Here is an 18,581-nt window from a genome sequence, read left to right on the forward strand (position 1 = left end):
AATATATTGAAAAAAATATTAAAAATAAGATTATAAAATATCCAATGGACTTATTTACTATAAATTTAAAATTAAAAAATAATTAATATACAAGTTTAGAAGAATTTGAAAATGATATTTATTTAATATTTTGCAATTGTTATAAATATAATGATGTTGAAAGTGAAATATATAGTTTAGATAAAGCATTAGAATGTATTTTTAATAAAAATGTTATTCTTCAAGATAGACAAACAAGAGAATTAAAAAAAGTCTTAGAAAAAACAAATTCAAATTTTAGAATAAAATAAGAATAATTTAATGTATAGACAGATTGTTAATGATGCACTTCTTATTGCTTTAGCATATGAAAATCCTGTTATAAGTAATATTATATCTTTTATTAAAATTTTAAAAACTTTCTATTAATAAGATCAAAAATGTTTTTATCTTTGGCCAACGTGATAATCACCTCCAGTAATTTGAAGTAAAAAACTTATAAAAAACATGTCAAAAATTAAAGTCTTTCCAGCTGACTATGCAACTTAAACTAGAATTATGCTTAGCTGCTTTATTGCAATTAATCCAGAAAATCATTTATATCTAGAACATTTTTAAGTATGCCTTCAGTTTTTAAATTAAATCTGATAACTTTGAATTTTCTTAAATTTCTTAATAACACCTCACCTAAATAATTTTTGTTCTTTATATAATTAGTAATGACTAACTAAAGAAATTGATTTTTGCAATTTTGATTTTACATATAAAGTGATGTTAATTCTAAAACACTATGTTAATTCCTTTTTGCTAATATACATCATGATACTTGATAACTTTTAAAAATTATTTTTAATATTTCAATTTAATTCTAGAGAAAAAAAAGTGTTTTTAACTTAAATTAAACTAAAGATTGCTAATTACATAATAAAATTATACGAATTTTATTTAAAATTGAGCAATAATTCAATCTCTTATAAATATGAAATTAAACATCTTCATAAAGGTTTAATTTGATACTATATTAAATTTTGTTATTAAATTAATTATTGTTTGTCAGCATATAAGCTTTTTTATTATGATTACTGGTAACTAACAATAATTACCAAGAATGACTTGTGATTAAAAGAGATTACTAGTGATTTCTATATTTATAAAACATGAAAAGAAGATACATAAACTTATATGAAAAGTTTGCTTAAAATGTCTATTTATTTTCCTTTTAATTATAAATTTTTTAATAAAATATTGTTTTTTCCATCTCTTTTCATTTTTCAAGTTAATAATAGAAATAATGTGTCAGTTTGACAGGTAAAAAAAACTAAAACATGGCCTTTTTTTGCATTAATACATCAATCTGAATCATTATTGCATATTTAACAAAACTGTCAATAATAGAAATAATGTGTCAAATTGACAAGTAAAAAAAACTGAAGCATGGTCATTTTTTCAGTTTGAGTCATTATTGTATTTAAGAACATTTTTTTATTTAAAAGCCTCTCAATTTCTCTAAAAACAATTTTTTGAAGCAATTTTCTGAATTTAAATAAATTCACTATAAATTTAATTCAACTTTTAAAAAGTGAAATGTGAAATCTTTCAAATTAAATATTAAATTCTTCTAATTTAGATATCAAATTCTTAAATTTAAAAATATTAATAAATTAGAGAATTTAATATATTAAATATCGAATTTTTAAATTTAATTAAATTCTATTTCAATTATAAAATTCTTTTCTTAAAATCAATTTTAACATGAATACATATCATGGCCAAGATAGTAAGTTTGTGAACAATATTTCAACTTATAGTAATTTTTTCTTATTTAACTTTTTATTAACTAAATCTTTGATTTTAGCTCTTATTTCTTATTTAAAAAAGCATAGCAATAAATTATATCGCAGATTCTTATATATAAACTATGATGTTATTGTTGCTTCAGTAACTTCAAATCTCAAGTGGAATAATCTTGACAATGCTTGGGCTGGTAATTATATAAGAGAAGCAGAAAAGATTTTTGTGGATCATCAACAAGTTGTTGAAACACTAAAAGAAAAGGTGTGTATTTTTTTATTTTGCAAGAATAGGGTAATTCTTAAGATGAGCTGTACATGAGAGAGACCAGTTGGTTGAGTATAATAGAGTCACATGTAAAGATGATTTTAGTTTGAATATGTGCCTTAATGACTATATGTAAAGATAGCAAAATTGCTGAGTTCATCAAACAATAAGCCTTGGCTTCTGAGAATTAGTGTTTGAAGACACTTGGTAACCACTCCAAGCTCAATATTCAGGCATCCTAACTTTGTTGTTACTAAAAGTCTATTTGTTCTGGAAGAGAAATTGACTATGTACCTTCTTTTACTACTAAATAAAGAAATTTACACACTGCTAATAATATTTTTCTTTCATTTAGTTAAATATAGAACGTTTAAAATATAAAAAGGAATTACAAGCATATTGGCAAGGAGTAATCAAAAAATATGAAAAAGAGAATTTGGTATCTGAAAAGAAATCATATTCAAAAAAAATAAATAAAATACTTACCAAAGATCTTCCTGAAACTTCTAAAAAAAAATAATAAAAGAAATAATGATGGCACTGATAATTTATTTACTGGTAAGTCATATTATTATTAATTACATATATTTATATTATTTATTAACTTATTCATTAAAATAATAATTTGCAAATAAATCACAAAGAAATTAATGAAAACATTAAAAGAAACTATGATGATGATACAAATAATTTATTTATTGGTAAGCTGATTATATATTATGTATATCATCATTAAATTGTATTTATAAATTATATTTATATGATCTAACTTATTCATTCAAATAATAAAATTAAACAAATCAAAAATGAAGATTATATGTCAAAGAAAAATGAAAATCCCGAAACTTTTCAATTAAACCATGAAAACATTAAAAGAAACCATGATGATGATACAGATAATTTATTTATTTGTAAGTCTTATTATCATTAAATTGCATTGCTATTATCAGTAAATTGTATTATTTATTTTTTTTTAGTTTACATAACTTATTAACTTATATACTGAAATATTAATTTATTAGACATTAAAAAGAGACAAAAACAAAATGGAGATCATATGAAAATAGCTGATGATATTCTTCATATTTCTTTGGCATATGAAGATCTCATTTCAGGCAATATCATCAACTTTACCAAACTTCTAAAAGAAATATTATTAACAAGGTCACGAAGATCACTATCTTCAGCAAATGAATCAGTTCTTCAAGTAACTGTAGAACTCCTTTTGCCATCAAGATATCGTGTTCCTGAACTTTGCTTAATAATGAATACTGCAGTAAATAAGGGAAATGGTAAATTTGGTTTTCTTGATGTTTTTATCCTAGGAGAAAGCTATGCTAATTTAGAATTAAAATATATTCCACTAATTTGGTTAATTAGCAATATTAATGGAAAACAAGCAAAAGATTTTAATGCAAATGAATTGGAAGAATTAGATAAAATACTTGAAAGAGAAGATGAGGATACATTATTAAAAAGACAATATAGATATTATGATAAAGAAACTAATAAATATATTTACACAACTATAAATGATGTATTGAATGATGGAACAAAACAATTAGAAAGGTCTTTACTAAAAATGGCCAATTTTTTGAAATATTTTTATAGACCTAGATACAATGGCTTTCAAAACAATTGTGCAATTATTTTGTAAAATTTTTAAAATATATCAAGATATATTTAAGGTATTTTTGAGATTAAAATATTAAAATAATATCAAAGTTAATTATATTATAATAATAAAATAATAACAAAAACATTAAAAAATTATTGTGATATTATTTTGAGTTATTTTTATAGACCTAGATACAATATAATTACAAAATAATAGCAAAAATATAATAAAACATTTTGATATATTAAATGTATTTTTGTAGTATTTTAAAATTATTACAAAATCATTTCAAAAAATTGCCCATTTATAGTAAAGGTATACAAAAATAATTGCAAAAGGAAAGGCAAATAAATATTCTGCAGGAGTATGTGATGAACGAATTAAGATAATTAATTCAAATCCTAATAAGTTGATAGGGTTTGTTATTGTAGTAATAGGATTTCGTCGAATAATATGGAGATCCATTGATGAAAAATCAACTAATTATAGATATATTAAGATTAAATAGAATATTTTGTTTTATAAAAATTAATATCATATTTTAGAATAATTAGTTATATTTTTTAACTTTCTTTTGACTTTTAACCTCCTATATCAATTAATTTCAGTGACTTGTTTTTTAGATTATTATTATATCCTTACTTTAAAATTATTATATATTTTTTTAAACATTTTTAATACTTAATCAAAATCTTCTCACTAATACTTAGACAAAAACATTCTTTACAGAAACTTAACATTTTTAATCAATATAGAATCGATATCGTTAAGTTTATCTTAACGGTATCATTTCGATATCATTTCAATATAGATTTAATATTAATACGATATTGAAATAAAGTATTATCATTTCGATATTATTTTGATATTAAATTGATATCAAATGATATCGAAATGACATCTTTAAATTAAACTTAAAGATGTTATTTCGATGTCATTTCTATTATCATTTTGATATCATTTTGATATCAATTTAATATCAAAATAATATCGAAATGATAATACTTTATTTCAATATCATATCAATATTAAATCTATATTGAAATGATATCGAAATAATATCAAAATGATATCACTTGAAAACTTAAAGTTTCTGTAAAGTTTCTTCACTCATATTTTATTATATCTTACTTTAAAATTCAGTTATTAAATAATTTTTCCTAACATGCCTTTACTAAAAATGGCCAATTTTTTGAAATATTTTTATAGATCTAGATACAATGGCTTTCAAAACAATTGTGCAATTATTTTGTAAAATTTTTAAAATATATCAAGATATATTTGAGGTATTTTTGAGATTAAAATATTAAAATGATATCAAAGTTAATTATATTATAATAATAAAATAATAACAAAAATATTAAAAAATTATTGTGATATTATTTTGAGTTATTTTTATAGACCTAGATACAATATAATTACAAAATAATAACAAAAATATAATAAAAACATTTTAATGTATTAAATGTATTTTTGTAATATTTTAAAATTATTACAAAATCATTTCAAAAAATTGGCCATTTTTAGTAAAGTGATTTTTAAATTTTAATTATTTAATTATAACTTAGTACTTTGTAATTACTAATTATAACTTAGTACTTTGTAATTACTAATTATTATTTTTATTTATACATTTAATAATACTTATACAAAAATCATAGATTATTATTATGTTTGTTTTAAAATTTTTTTTTTTTTAAAAAAAAATTTATAACAAATGTTTGGCTATAATATATCAATAAAATAAAATAAGTCATCAGATAAAAAAAATTAAAATATAATTTTATAATTAGTTATAGATAATCTAAAAAGATAAAATATAATAAAAATGTAATTTTGGTAAAAATTTATTATATTTAATATATTTAATATATTATTAAATATACTTTAAATTTTGTTATAATTATAATTAGAGATTACTTGCTTCTTCTGTGTGATCTAGTTTCAGGTGTTAAATTCTCTTTTTCATTCTTTGATTACTCTTGCCAATATTCTCTGATCCCTTTTAAGCACTAATGAGAAAAATATTGTTAACAGTGTGCAATCTCTTTATTTAGTAGTAAAAGAAGGTACATAGTCAATTCCTCCTCCAGAATAAACAGACTTTTACCAACAACAAAGTTAGGGTGCCTGAATATTGAGCTTGGAGTGGTTACCAAGTGTCTCCAAACAGTAATTCTCAAAAGCCAAGGCTTATTGTTTGATAAACTCAGCAATCTTGCCATCTTTACATATAGTCATCAAGACACATGTTCAAACCAAAATCATCTTTACATGTGACTCTATTTATGGTATATGTTCAAACTCAACCAACTGGTCTATCTCACGTACAGCTCGTCTTAAGAGTTACCCTATCCCTGCAAAATAAAAAAATACACACCTTTTTTCTAATATTTCAATAACTTGTTGACGATCCACAAAAATCTTTTATGCTTCTCTTATATAATTAAATCTAGAGATTTACTAAATATTTAATAAATTATAGAATTTAATATTTACTTGGAGAATTGAGAATTTAATATACATCAAATATACTTTAAATTTATAGTGAAGTTTTCAGAAATTGATTTAAATTCAGAAAATTGTTTTTAGAGGAATTGAGAGGCTTTTAAATAAAAAAAAATGTTCTTAAATACAATAATGACTCAAACTGATGCATTAATGTAAAAAAGACCATGTTTCAGTTTTTTTTACTCATCAATTTGACACATTATTTCTATTATTAACAGTTTTGAAATGCAATAATGACTCAGATTGATGCATTAATGCAAAAAGGCCATGTTTCAGTTTTTTTTACCTGTCAACCTGACACATTATTTCTATTAATGAGTTAAAAAATAATTAAAAGCAAATAAATAGACGTTTTAAACAAACTTTCTGTATCTTATCCTTTTACATGTACCTTCTTTTCATAATTTGTAATTGTAAAAATCACTAGTATTCTCTTTTAATCACAAGTCATCCTTGGTAATTATTGGTAATCACCAGTAATTATTTGGTAATAAAAAAAAATTTTTATGCTGCTATAATGCTATTATTAATATAATTAATAGAATATTAAAGTTATAGTATATTATGACTTAAATTAGTATTATTTATATAATAGAAATAATATGTCATATTTACAATTGATTAATGTGTCAAATATGACTTTTTTGCATTAATGTATCAGCCTGAGCCATTATTGCATACAAGAAATTATTTTATTTAGGATTCTAGGATTCATCTTGATTTTTTCTAAATACTGATTCTCTAATAATTTTCTTAATTAGTTCATATCAAAATTTATTGAAATTAGATTCTTATTCGATTTAATCAAGCACGTCTATCTTCTAGGCAAGGATTCGTGTTATTGGCTAATTGATTTGTCATGTGATTTAATTTATGTGATCGACGAATATATGTAACGTTTATAAGGAGAAAAAGCCCATAAAAGTGATACACTACATAACGATGTACATTCAAAATTATCATGAAGGCTTTAACTGTTAATAACTCTTTCTTAACTAAAATCCGGTTTAGTTTAAACAGATCTGACTTTAGATTAAATTTCTCTTAATAGCAATGACAAGAGATTTTTGCAAGCGAAATAATGGGTCTTGTGTCCTTTTATGGACTATAAAATTCTAATGAAAAGTTTTAACTTTAGAAGCACTTATAAAAGTACAAGACAGAGTTCTAAAGTCTCTTTATTGACAGTTTAATCGCAAGTAGATGATCAACTTTGTATAAAACATTCAAATGAACTTGTTTTCTGTAAGCGAAGGAATGTGAAACAATCTGAAAACTGTGAATAATGAAACAAAAAATATTTGTAAAACATCTGATAATGAAAAATATTAAGTATCTTCTGTGAACTTTGTAAAGTTTAAAAATTTATTATTGAAACTTACACTAATAATAAAATAACTTTTTGCAGAAAATCGGATCCAAATACCTCCTATACAAGTAAATATATATATTCAGTTAACTTGACTGTCAATAAGAAAGATTATTAAATTTTAATAGACTTATTTATTATATATTACGCTATTTTGTAAATAAAAAAAAAATAATGTAGTATACGATTTACTTTAATAATTAAAATTATTTAGAAATAATTTATTATAAATTATTGATTTTTTCGAAGTATTTCTAATATATTTTGTGCTTTTAATACCTTGTTTGGCCGATTTTTCATACCAATAAATCACTTTATCTATGTCTTTTGTAATTCCAATTCCATTTTCATATATTAACAGCAAGATTATATTGTGCTACCTCGCTTCATAAATTTGCTGATTTTTGATATAATTCTAATGCTTTTTGCTTAATAGTTTAAAAACTAAATCATTTATTTCATCAACTATCCTGTTAAAATCTTTTTCAATTGGAAGTTTCTTTTGTTCATTTACTACTATTATATTATATATCAATTTCCTTTGTATTCATTTTATCAAAATTTTGAATAAGTTGGGATAATTCTCCTCGTGATTCTAAATTATTGGTACTTAAAGGGATCTCATTAAGTTCTTGCTCATTCAATAATTGAGGATTTTCCATTATTATATCTGTTTTTGTAATTATTGCTTTTAAGAAATCAACTACTCGATATATGGTAGGACGATTATCTGGTTCACCATCCCAACATTCTAAAATATAAATACAATTTATTAATTAGAATAATATTTAAGTCACAATAAATTTAAAAATTTTACTTAACAGTATAAAAGTTTTTACATATTCATCAGGTGTATCAGGAACAACTATTTCTCTACGACCTTGTGAAATGTTATAAATTAAACCAATATCATAATGTTCACCTTCAGCATAAAAAGGGGGTCGTCCGCTAGATACTTCCCATTATAATACACCAACACTGTAAACATCACTTTTGTCATTTAATGTATACATTAGGTTATTATTATTTCTTCGTCTGCTAAAGCTTTTAGGATCAACATAGGGAACCATCCCAAATAATTTGAATTGAAAATTGGATGATGCTCCAAGCTTCAATTCTTTTTGATAGACCAAAATCTGCCAATTTGATCGTATTTTGATGAACTAATATATTGCCAGAATGCTATTAAAAAACATATATTAAATGAATAAATGCAAATACTACAGTATTACGAGCAACGATTAAATAATAATAAATAAATTACCAAGTCACGATGGATGATCCAAGCGTAAGCCTAATTGGTAAGTCATATTGAATTTGTCGTCCCAAGTGAGTTTATTAAAGTTTTTTTCTAAATAGTTTCGAAGACTACCACCGTCAGCGTATTCTATTACTATCATATAATTATTGTTAATTTGATTTTCTAAAAAAAAAAAAAAGAAGTAATTAATGAGATGTAATTTTATGAATAAAATTTGGAATATTATATTCTTTACACCTGATTCAAGTTTTGTTATTCCATGGCAACTAATTACATTATCATGAAAATCAACTTTACGTTGAATTTTAACTAAATAAATTCAAATATTAAAATAAATAAATGCAGACTAAAAAAAAAATCGTAAAAAAAATTATATATTATCACGAACAAGTTCTTTGTGACACTATTAAGATTAAAAAAAGTTTTTAATGCTAATTCATTTTTTGTATTTTTCCAATTTGCACGGTACACTTTCCGAAACCTCCAGAACGAATTTCTTGAATGGTAGTAAATTGGCTATATTCATAATAATTTAAATGTTCTTTCATCAACAGCTTCTTCAATCCAATTAACCTATTCATTCGTATTTTCGGTATTTTGCATTTGCTTATTATTAGACGTTTAATAATAATATTGACAGAAAAAAATTGAATGGAAAAAGTTGTAAAGGTTTTATCGTATACGGTAACGAAAATAACTCCAATTTATGTACCACCAAACAAAAAATTTGTCCATCAACCGCAGTACCGCAGTAATGACATGAGAATACTTATTAAAAAATAATATAATTTTAATATTAATAACATTATCAACAAGGTAAAATAAATTTTTAGTAACTCATCTGTGAAAAATATTGTTTAGCAGATTTTTAGTTTACCAAGTTGTAAATTAATTTAAAATATTTACAAGTAGAAAATAAAAAATTATTATGCGCGTGTAACTAATCTTAGTATTCAAATAAATATTGGAAATAATTTCATTTTACTTTTCATAGGGATTTAGTAATAAATCTGCGCTAGAAACAATACTAGTGTGTAATGGATCAATGATGAGGAATTAGTGCGGCTGCTTTGTTTCGGATAAGAAGGTACGTTAGATATACTTAAGTTTAATTTAAACAATGTTAATGTCGATGTATAATCTGCTTAGGTACTTCGTTTGCTTACATTAAATGTCAAAAAAAGGTAATAATGTTTGCATTTTAAAAAAATAATATTGACAAAAATTTAGTACTTTAATAGAATTATACATAATTTAAGTAATATAGTGTTTAGCCACTATTTTAAATGCACTAGAAACAGCACATGTATATTTTGAAGATAAAAAAGTTGAAAATGAAGTCAAAAACCAAATCAGACCAAGTTATAGGTTAAAATGTAAAATTAAAAAAGAAGATAATGAAAAAACAATCCAAATGACAATTTTAATAAAAAATTGAATTTTCTTATAAATTATTGATTCTTAAGTTTTTCCAATTCATATTGTACATCTTGATCACCTTGTTGGGCAGATTTTTCATACCAATAAATAGCTTTATCTATATCTTTTGTAATTTTTTCATAGATCGTTTGTGCAGCAGTATGTCAGTAATCATATCTTTAAACCCTTGTATCATACAGGATATTGATGATGATGGTACTATAATAATACTAGATGAAATTTGTGATCTAATCAACTCATAGTAATGTAAAACTTCGACGATAGTTGCGGGAGGCGCAGCAAAAAGAATGAATGTTAAAGAGTTAGAATCTTTAAACAAAGAAATGAATATGGCGAAACAGAAACTAGAACAAGAAAGGGAAGAGGAGAACGGATCGACAGGTACAAAAAAGTAGCACTCGATTTATGAGTTTTAATTGACTCGAGTTAATTCCTATACGTGATATTAAAGTTGGCTGCCGTAATATTGCAACCGGGTTGCAACTATAGTTATAACCTAATTTCAACGATTGTAAACCGATATTTGATATATAAGTTACGTAAAGTAGTAAGGTTGTAATATTTACGACATATGGAGTTGTAAATGGTTGTAATCCGAAATGTCGTAATTATTACTTACGGCAACCAACACTATGTGATATCAATTCTAGTTTACTTTTATAAAATATATAGTATAAGCAAATACTACCGAAATATTACAAGTAGTGACGGTAGTGGTTGGTAGGTTTACTGTATATACATTTATTAATAATAAATTGTTAACAAGATAAATCTTTTATTTTAACAAATTATCAGAGGAATTGACATTTTATACTGTATTCACGTAAAAATGAGAAAGAATTTTTATGTTGAATGTCAGCTTAAATAAGTTTTAGAAACGTTTAATCGTTTATAACATATTTATAATAAAAATGACGTGATATTATATTGGATCGCATGTTCACCTTATCTTTTACAGCTCATATATTTTTATAAGGCTCTTTTCTTTATCAGTAGCGTAGTTTTACTGTTAGAGTAGTTTCTCTCGATCGGAGGGTGAGGTCCTGTATTTATGGGATTAATAACCACAGTACCATTAATAATAGATTAGTTTTTCGCTACTTGTAGTTGTTCACTTCTATTACGTTTCTTGTCATTGGTTACTCCTCTTTGAAATAAAATAAATATTGGATCGCATGTTTATTTAAATAATTAGCGAAGCTTTTTTATTAAACCGTATGGCGCGCACTATCTTTAACTCTTTGTTGTTATTGTTAGGATGCATTTTTTTTATATTAATAATTTATATTTTTATACCCATTATTGCTTGATAATAAATTATACAAAATACGAGATAAGATAATTTTTTTTAAAAAAAAAGATTTTGGTTAAATACATTCAAATCACGTTTTAATTTACATCAATAAGTTTTAACTTTCGAATAAAATTTATAGAATAATCAAATAAATAAATAAATATAAAAATATAAAAATAAAATACTAATACACTTAAGAAAAGCAAGCGTTAAATATTATATAAAAATAAATTTTTGAAAAATAACGTTTATATAAAATTATTATATCATACCACTGGTAACGCCAACTAAAATTTAGTTGTTAATTATCCCTAAATTATGGTTTTTGTCTAACCATTTTTTCTACTATTAAATTCCTAGAAAAATACAATAAAATAATATTAAATCATAAAAAAAACCAATATTATTCATCAATCGCGTAAATTAATATTCAATTGAGAAATATCAATTTGTAAAGATTCTATTTAATAAAATAAAAAATTTTATTATTATCTTCAAAATTGCTTTATCATGTTTTTCAAAAATAACAAAATTATCATTAATACCTGAAAATTTCATGCTTATAATATTATCATTTTGTTCATAATAATCATCAGAATTTTTTGGTTCAGGAAGATTATTAAGATCGAGTAATCTACTTGTATAAATAGCTTCCGAATGTGTTTTATATGATAATCCTAAACTGGTAGAAGGAATGCTGTTATTTAATGAATCGTTGTTTATATCTGCTTCTTTAATTTGCGCTTGCAATTCTTCTGGTTTACATCTCCATTTGTTTATGATATCTTTAACTTCTCTTGCTATCGGTCGATTTAATGGATCTGCATCTAAACATCTCTTAATTAAATATACAATTAATTGAGGTACCTTAATATTAAACCTTGGTCTAAGTCCTTTACAAATTTTTATTGCTAAATTTCTATCATGGCTTAAATCATAATATGGTGGTAGTCCAGAAATTACTTCATACATAATTATACCAAAACTATAAATATCAGCAGCCTTCGTATAATTTTGTCCTCTTAAAATTTCAGGAGCTATATAAGGTAAAACACCATATACGTTATTTTTTGCATTTTCTGATTCAATATAATTTGCGGGTTTACATAATCCTAAATCAGTAATAGTAGTATCATATTTAAGCTTTAATATATTTCCAATATGCAAATCTCGATGAATTAATTCCTTTTCATGAATATGCTCAAGTCCAATTATAATATCATATATATAATCGATCTTTTTATTCCATTTTAATTTGTTATATTCTTTATCTAAATAATTTCGCAAACTTCCATCTTCCGCATAATCTAAAACCATCATATAATTTTTTGTTTCTGGATCCTGAGTTATTCCATAAAATCCAATAATAAAAGCATTGTTCATTTTTCCTTTATTATGTAATGTAACCTACATTAAATAAAATTAAAAATATATTAATAATAATTATAAAAAATCAAAATAAATACTGTAAATCATACCTCATTCATAAATTCTAAAGTTACATTTTTTGAATTATCTAAACTTTTCAGAGCTACAAACATGTTTTTATTATATCTATTCCAACAATTATCTTTCCAACTGATTATGTATCCATCAATCCAACTTGCTCTATAAACTTTGCCAAATCCACCTTTTGCAATATATTTAATATCATAAAATCTATCATAAGGTATCCATTCTAATACTATTTTGAAAACAGCATGGTTATTATTATGAACTAATAGCTGAGTATCTCGAATAAGTTTATCAATATCATCATTACCACTGGTCCAATTTTCAAAATTTTGTTGAAAATGAATTGTGTTACATATATAATCACATATTCTACACTTATCATTTAAAACCATCATATAATTTTTTGTTCCCGGATTTTGAGTTATTCCGTATAATCTACCGATCTACAAATATAATACATTAGCAAAATTAAAATTTTAAAAATATTATTGAATAATAAATTAATTATACCATTTTCGTAAGTTCTAATGTAATATTTTTCGAATTATCTAATTCTTTAAAAGTTACAATCATATTTTGATTTACTCTTTTCCAATTTCGACTTTTGCTATTCCATTCAGAAATACATCCATCAATCCATTTTGCTTTATTGTTCTTTGAAATATTACTAAATCTATTATAAGGCATCCATTCTAATGCTTTTTTCACATTTTTATGAGCAGATAGCCGAGTATCTTGAATAAAATTGTCAATATCATTGTTTCCACTAGTCCAATTTTTAAAATTCTGCTGAAAATGAATTGAATTACATATATATTTACAATTTTTACATTTATCATTTAAAACCATCATATAACATTTTGTTTCAGGATTTTGAGTTATTCCATAAAATTCATGATCTATTTTAATCTATAAATATAATATGTTAATAAAATTAAAAATTTCAAAATTTAACTAATAAGTAATTAATTACCTCATTCATAAATTCTAATGTAATAATTTTTGGATCATTTAATTCTTTCAAAGTCACAATTACTATATTATTATTTCTTTCCCAATCTTGTTTTCTATAGTCCCAACCACCCCAAACACTTATATTTCCATCAATCCAATTTGATTTATATACTTTCTTGTTTGCAATATATTCAATATCATAAAATCTATCATAGGGTATCCATTCAAGTGCTTCTTTTACATTTTTATGAGCTGATAGTTGGGCATTTTGAATAAATTTATCAATATCATCATTGTCACTAGTCCAATCTTTAAAATTTTGCTGAAAACGTATTGCATTACACGTATATTTACATTTTTTACATTCATCATTTAAAACCATCATATAATTTTTTGTTTCTGGATTTTGAGTGATTCCATTAGATTTGTTGATCTACAAAATAATGCATTAGTAGAAATTAAAATTTTTAATTTCATTAAATAATAGTTTGATTATACCTCATTCATAAATTCTAATACAATATTTTTCGAATTATTTAATATTTTTAGAGTTACAATCATATTTTGTTTTTTTCTTTCCCAATTTTGATTTTTATCATTCCATTTATAAATATGTCCATCAATCCAATTTGCTTTATATGCTTCGTCAAATCTGCTTTTTTCAATATTATTAAATCTATCAAAAGGTATCCATTCTAATGCATTTTCAAATACTTCATAATCAATATGAGCAGATAGCTGAGTATCTTGAATAAATTTATCAACGTCATCATTACCACTAGTCCAATTTTTAAAATTTTGTTGGAAATGAATTGCATTGCATATATCATTACATTTTCTACATTTATAATTCAAAACCATTACATAATTTTTTGTTTCTGGATTTTGAGTAATTCCACAAAAGTTATGATCTATTTTAAACTGCAAAATATAATATATTAGTGCAATTAGATTTTTTTAAATTTTCATAATAATAAATTAATTACCTCATTCATAAATTCAGATGTAAAATCTTTTGGACTATCTAATCCCTTCAAAAATACAATCATATTTTTATTTCTCCACCAATTTCGTCTACTATAATTCCAATAACTTATTTTTCCATCAATCCAATTAGCTCTATATGTTTTACCAAATATATTTTCAATATTATTAAATTTATCATAAGGTATCCATTCTAATGCTTCTTCCGCATTTCCATGAGCAGATAGCTGAGTATATTGAATAAAATTGTCAATATCATTATTTCCACTAGTCCAATTTTTAAAATTCTGCTGAAAATGAATTGAATTACATAAATATTCACAATTTTTACATTTATCATTTAAAACCATCATATAACATTTTGTTTCGGGATTTTGAGTTACTCCATACAATTCATGATCTATTTTAATCTATAAATATAATATCGATATGTTAATAAAATTAAAAATTTCAAATTTAACTAATAAATAATTAATTAGTACCTCATTCATAAATTCCAATGTAATAATTTTTGGATCATTTAATTCTTCTAAAGTCACAATTATATTATTATTTCTTTTCCGATAGTCCTCCCAAACACTTAAATTTCCATCAATCCAATTTGCTTTATATACTTTCTTGTTTGCAATATATTCAATATCATAAAATCTATCAAAAGGTATCCATTCTAGTGCTTCTTTTACATTTTTATGAGCAGATAGCTGAGTATCTTGAATAAAATTGTCAATATCATTATTTCCACTAGTCCAATTTTTAAAATTCTGCTGAAAATGAATTGAACTACACATATATTTACATTTTTTACATTTATCATTTAAAATCATCATATAACGTTTTGTTTCAGGATTTTGAGTTATTCCATAAAATTTATGATCTATTTTAATCTATAAATAATATGTTAATAAAATTAAGAATTTCAAATTTAACTAATAAATAATTAATTACCTCATCCATAAATTCCAATGTAATAATTTTTGGATCATTTAATTCTTTCAAAGTTACAATTATATTATTATTTCTTCCCCAATCTTGTTTTTCATAGTCCCAACATTTTATATTTCCATCAATCCAATTTGCTTTATATACTTTCTTGTTTGCAATATATTCAATATCATAAAACCTATCATAAAGTATCCATTCTAGTACTTCTTTTACATTTTCATGAGCTGATAGTTGGGCATTTTGAATAAATTTATCAATATCATCATTACCACTAGTCCAATTTTTAAAATTTTGCTTAAAACGTATTGCAAAACATATATAATTGTATCTTTTACATCCACATATTTCATGTGATGGTTTAATTAACTTATTGATACCTTTGATAAAAAAATCCATTGAAACTTTTTTAATTTCAAATGAATTCAGTAAAATAATTAAAGAATATAAAAAAGTGATTAAATAAAAAAAAAAATTAGAAATAAGGATCATGTTAGCCGAAGCCAAAAATGCTTTTCATTTTATTTTTATCTCTTATATTGTTTAGTTTCATATGACCAATATTTACATCCACGGTTGTAGTACAGATGTACCATGTGTTAATATTATTTATTTTGTAACTTTTGTACAAGGCGAAAATGGAAATTTTACTAGCTTTGTAGAGACCACAGTGTAACCGTCAAAAAAAGCCCAAGCACGTGATTCAATGAACATGTGATTTCGGGCCATCCTTAACCTGATCCACCGGTCCAGATGCTTATTCTGGACCAGTCAACTTTTGATTGGCTAATCAGCCCTTTTATTACATAACTCCGGCATAATTTATTTTATCTCTTACTCTTCCTATCTTTCACTCTTTCTCTATTCTTTTTTGTGGTATGTTAGTACTTAGTATTTCATATTTCATTTCAGTTTGTATATTTTAATTTTAATTGTATTTATTGTAGTTTTATGATAATACTAAATGTTTTTTATTTTCTTTTTGAAGAGTTTTATGATATATTGATATTATTCTGGAAATCAAGTGTTTTTTTTTTAAGTTTTGGGGTTAAGCAAAGTTGTTCAAAAAAGGTTGTAAATTACATATTTATAACAAAACTTTTAAAGCTAATATAATACTATTACTTTGTACTTTTGTTTTGATATTAACGTTAAAATAATTTTAATAATAAAATTACAGTAAAAAATAATGTAAAGACCTTTTTTATAAAGTTATATACGCAATTTTACTTATTTATTAATAAAGTTTAATAAAATGCATACCAAAATACAAATTTTAAATAACATATTACTTTAAAACGGTAGTATTAAATGCTTTAAAAAAAGGCATTTCGTAACTTTTTTTTTAAAAAAACGCGAATTGTTTTTTTTTCCAAGACAAATGTTACACAAAACAATCTCATCCAATTAGATTTGCTGGTCCAGGATAAGCATCTGGACCGTGGCCCAGGATAAGGATGCTCGTGATTTCGTCACCCAGGAAGTTGTAACAAAATTTACCAATCATTTCCTAAAATAGCTGATAAATTTTGGCAATAAAAAAAATATTTTTTTTATATTCCAAATAAAACTTAACATATACTTTATACGGCCCTAAAATTTACAAAATGTATGTATTTTTGCCTTCAGAGCAAGTTTACTTAGAATACCAAAGAGGGTTTTAAATGCCATTTTTGAAAAAATATATATAAAAAGCCAAAAGATTGCATGTAAAATTACGGATAATATATAATTTAAAATATGTATAAATTTATATCTTGTTTTATTTAAAAAAAAAAAAGATATTTTTAGTGATATTTTAGGAAATGATCGGGTAAAAATTGTCACGTGATCGAAGAATTTCTTTGGTTGTTATTTATGGCGCAGTTTTGATGATTCCGAAATATTTAATGATTTATTAATATTCAAATTCATTTCATTGGCTCTTTAGATTATGATATGAGTGAATTAAACGATAACAAAAGTTTAAGAACTTTAAATTATAATTAGAATGAAAAAAGTATTGGATAATAAGGAGTTAAAATTATTGACGTCCTCTTCTTAATATAAAAACCATTCCATATTGTAAATTATTAAATATATATGTATTTTTTTTTTATTAGTAACGCGCAGTTCTCTTTATTATAATAGATTTAATAACCTAAATACATTTATACAAAAGACTACAGTAGACATAACACTAAAATACATTAGATTATTCTATCTACTAACCTGTTTAAAACGGAAGCAGGTGCCTACACCTACTTACTAATTCTATACCGATATTTAATGACTAATTTGCTATCAATGTATCAGAAAAATATAGTAGAAATATATTGCGAAAATTTCTTATTTGGCTATGTGATCTTATACCCCTTTTTAACTAAAATGAAAAACTAACTCTATTTCTTCTAAAATTTGCTTATGTTTGAATGTATGAGTTAATCACTTTCGCTGTCACTACCGTCTACCGACTCTACCGTCTAGCACTGTATAGTATTCCCCTTTGAGCGTACCCCATTTTATTTATAAGACCCAGTTATTTTACTAGGTACAAAATTTTTACTCTTGTTTAGTACCCCCTAATTCTGGTAACAAACTTAATTCTGGTAAAATACCGAGTATTATATAAGGTATAAAATATAGTTCTAACAAAATACCCCGGGTATTATTCAATTTTTGACCAGGTTTTTTGTATAAGACCCGGGACACTATATGCGGTGCTAGACGGTATCTTCTC

The 18,581-nt window shown here is 23.6% G+C and overlaps 4 protein-coding genes across 4 annotated transcripts; 2 read left to right on the forward strand and 2 right to left on the reverse strand.

Annotated features, from left to right (window-relative positions):
* Window positions 1-1,731: 1,731 nt before the first annotated feature.
* OCT59_019890 (uncharacterized protein) lies at window positions 1,732-2,557 on the forward strand (the record flags this gene model as incomplete). Its single annotated transcript, XM_066143837.1, has 3 exons — window positions 1,732-1,756; window positions 1,835-2,034; window positions 2,393-2,557. The coding sequence occupies 3 exons, from the start codon at window positions 1,732-1,734 to the stop codon at window positions 2,555-2,557; spliced, it is 390 nt and encodes a 129-aa protein (XP_066005547.1).
* Window positions 2,558-2,854: 297 nt separating this feature from the next.
* OCT59_019891 (uncharacterized protein) lies at window positions 2,855-4,163 on the forward strand (the record flags this gene model as incomplete). The annotated part of the gene is made up of 3 exons (XM_025326026.2): window positions 2,855-2,948; window positions 3,060-3,606; window positions 3,971-4,163. 3 exons carry the CDS (start codon window positions 2,855-2,857, stop codon window positions 4,161-4,163), a joined length of 834 nt encoding a protein of 277 aa, XP_025178147.2.
* Window positions 4,164-8,059: 3,896 nt separating this feature from the next.
* On the reverse strand, window positions 8,060-9,377 carry OCT59_019892 (uncharacterized protein; the record flags this gene model as incomplete). Its single annotated transcript, XM_066143838.1, has 5 exons — window positions 8,060-8,286; window positions 8,353-8,457; window positions 8,594-8,717; window positions 9,032-9,105; window positions 9,278-9,377. 5 exons carry the CDS (start codon window positions 9,375-9,377, stop codon window positions 8,060-8,062), a joined length of 630 nt encoding a protein of 209 aa, XP_066005548.1.
* Window positions 9,378-11,940: 2,563 nt separating this feature from the next.
* On the reverse strand, window positions 11,941-13,498 carry OCT59_019893 (uncharacterized protein; the record flags this gene model as incomplete). Its single annotated transcript, XM_066143839.1, has 4 exons — window positions 11,941-11,990; window positions 12,076-12,367; window positions 13,375-13,428; window positions 13,496-13,498. 4 exons carry the CDS (start codon window positions 13,496-13,498, stop codon window positions 11,941-11,943), a joined length of 399 nt encoding a protein of 132 aa, XP_066005549.1.
* Window positions 13,499-18,581: the final 5,083 nt, after the last annotated feature.

This window comes from Rhizophagus irregularis, chromosome 29 (genome assembly GCF_026210795.1).
Source record: "Rhizophagus irregularis chromosome 29, complete sequence".
Classification (NCBI taxonomy): Eukaryota; Fungi; Glomeromycota; class Glomeromycetes; order Glomerales; family Glomeraceae; genus Rhizophagus; species Rhizophagus irregularis.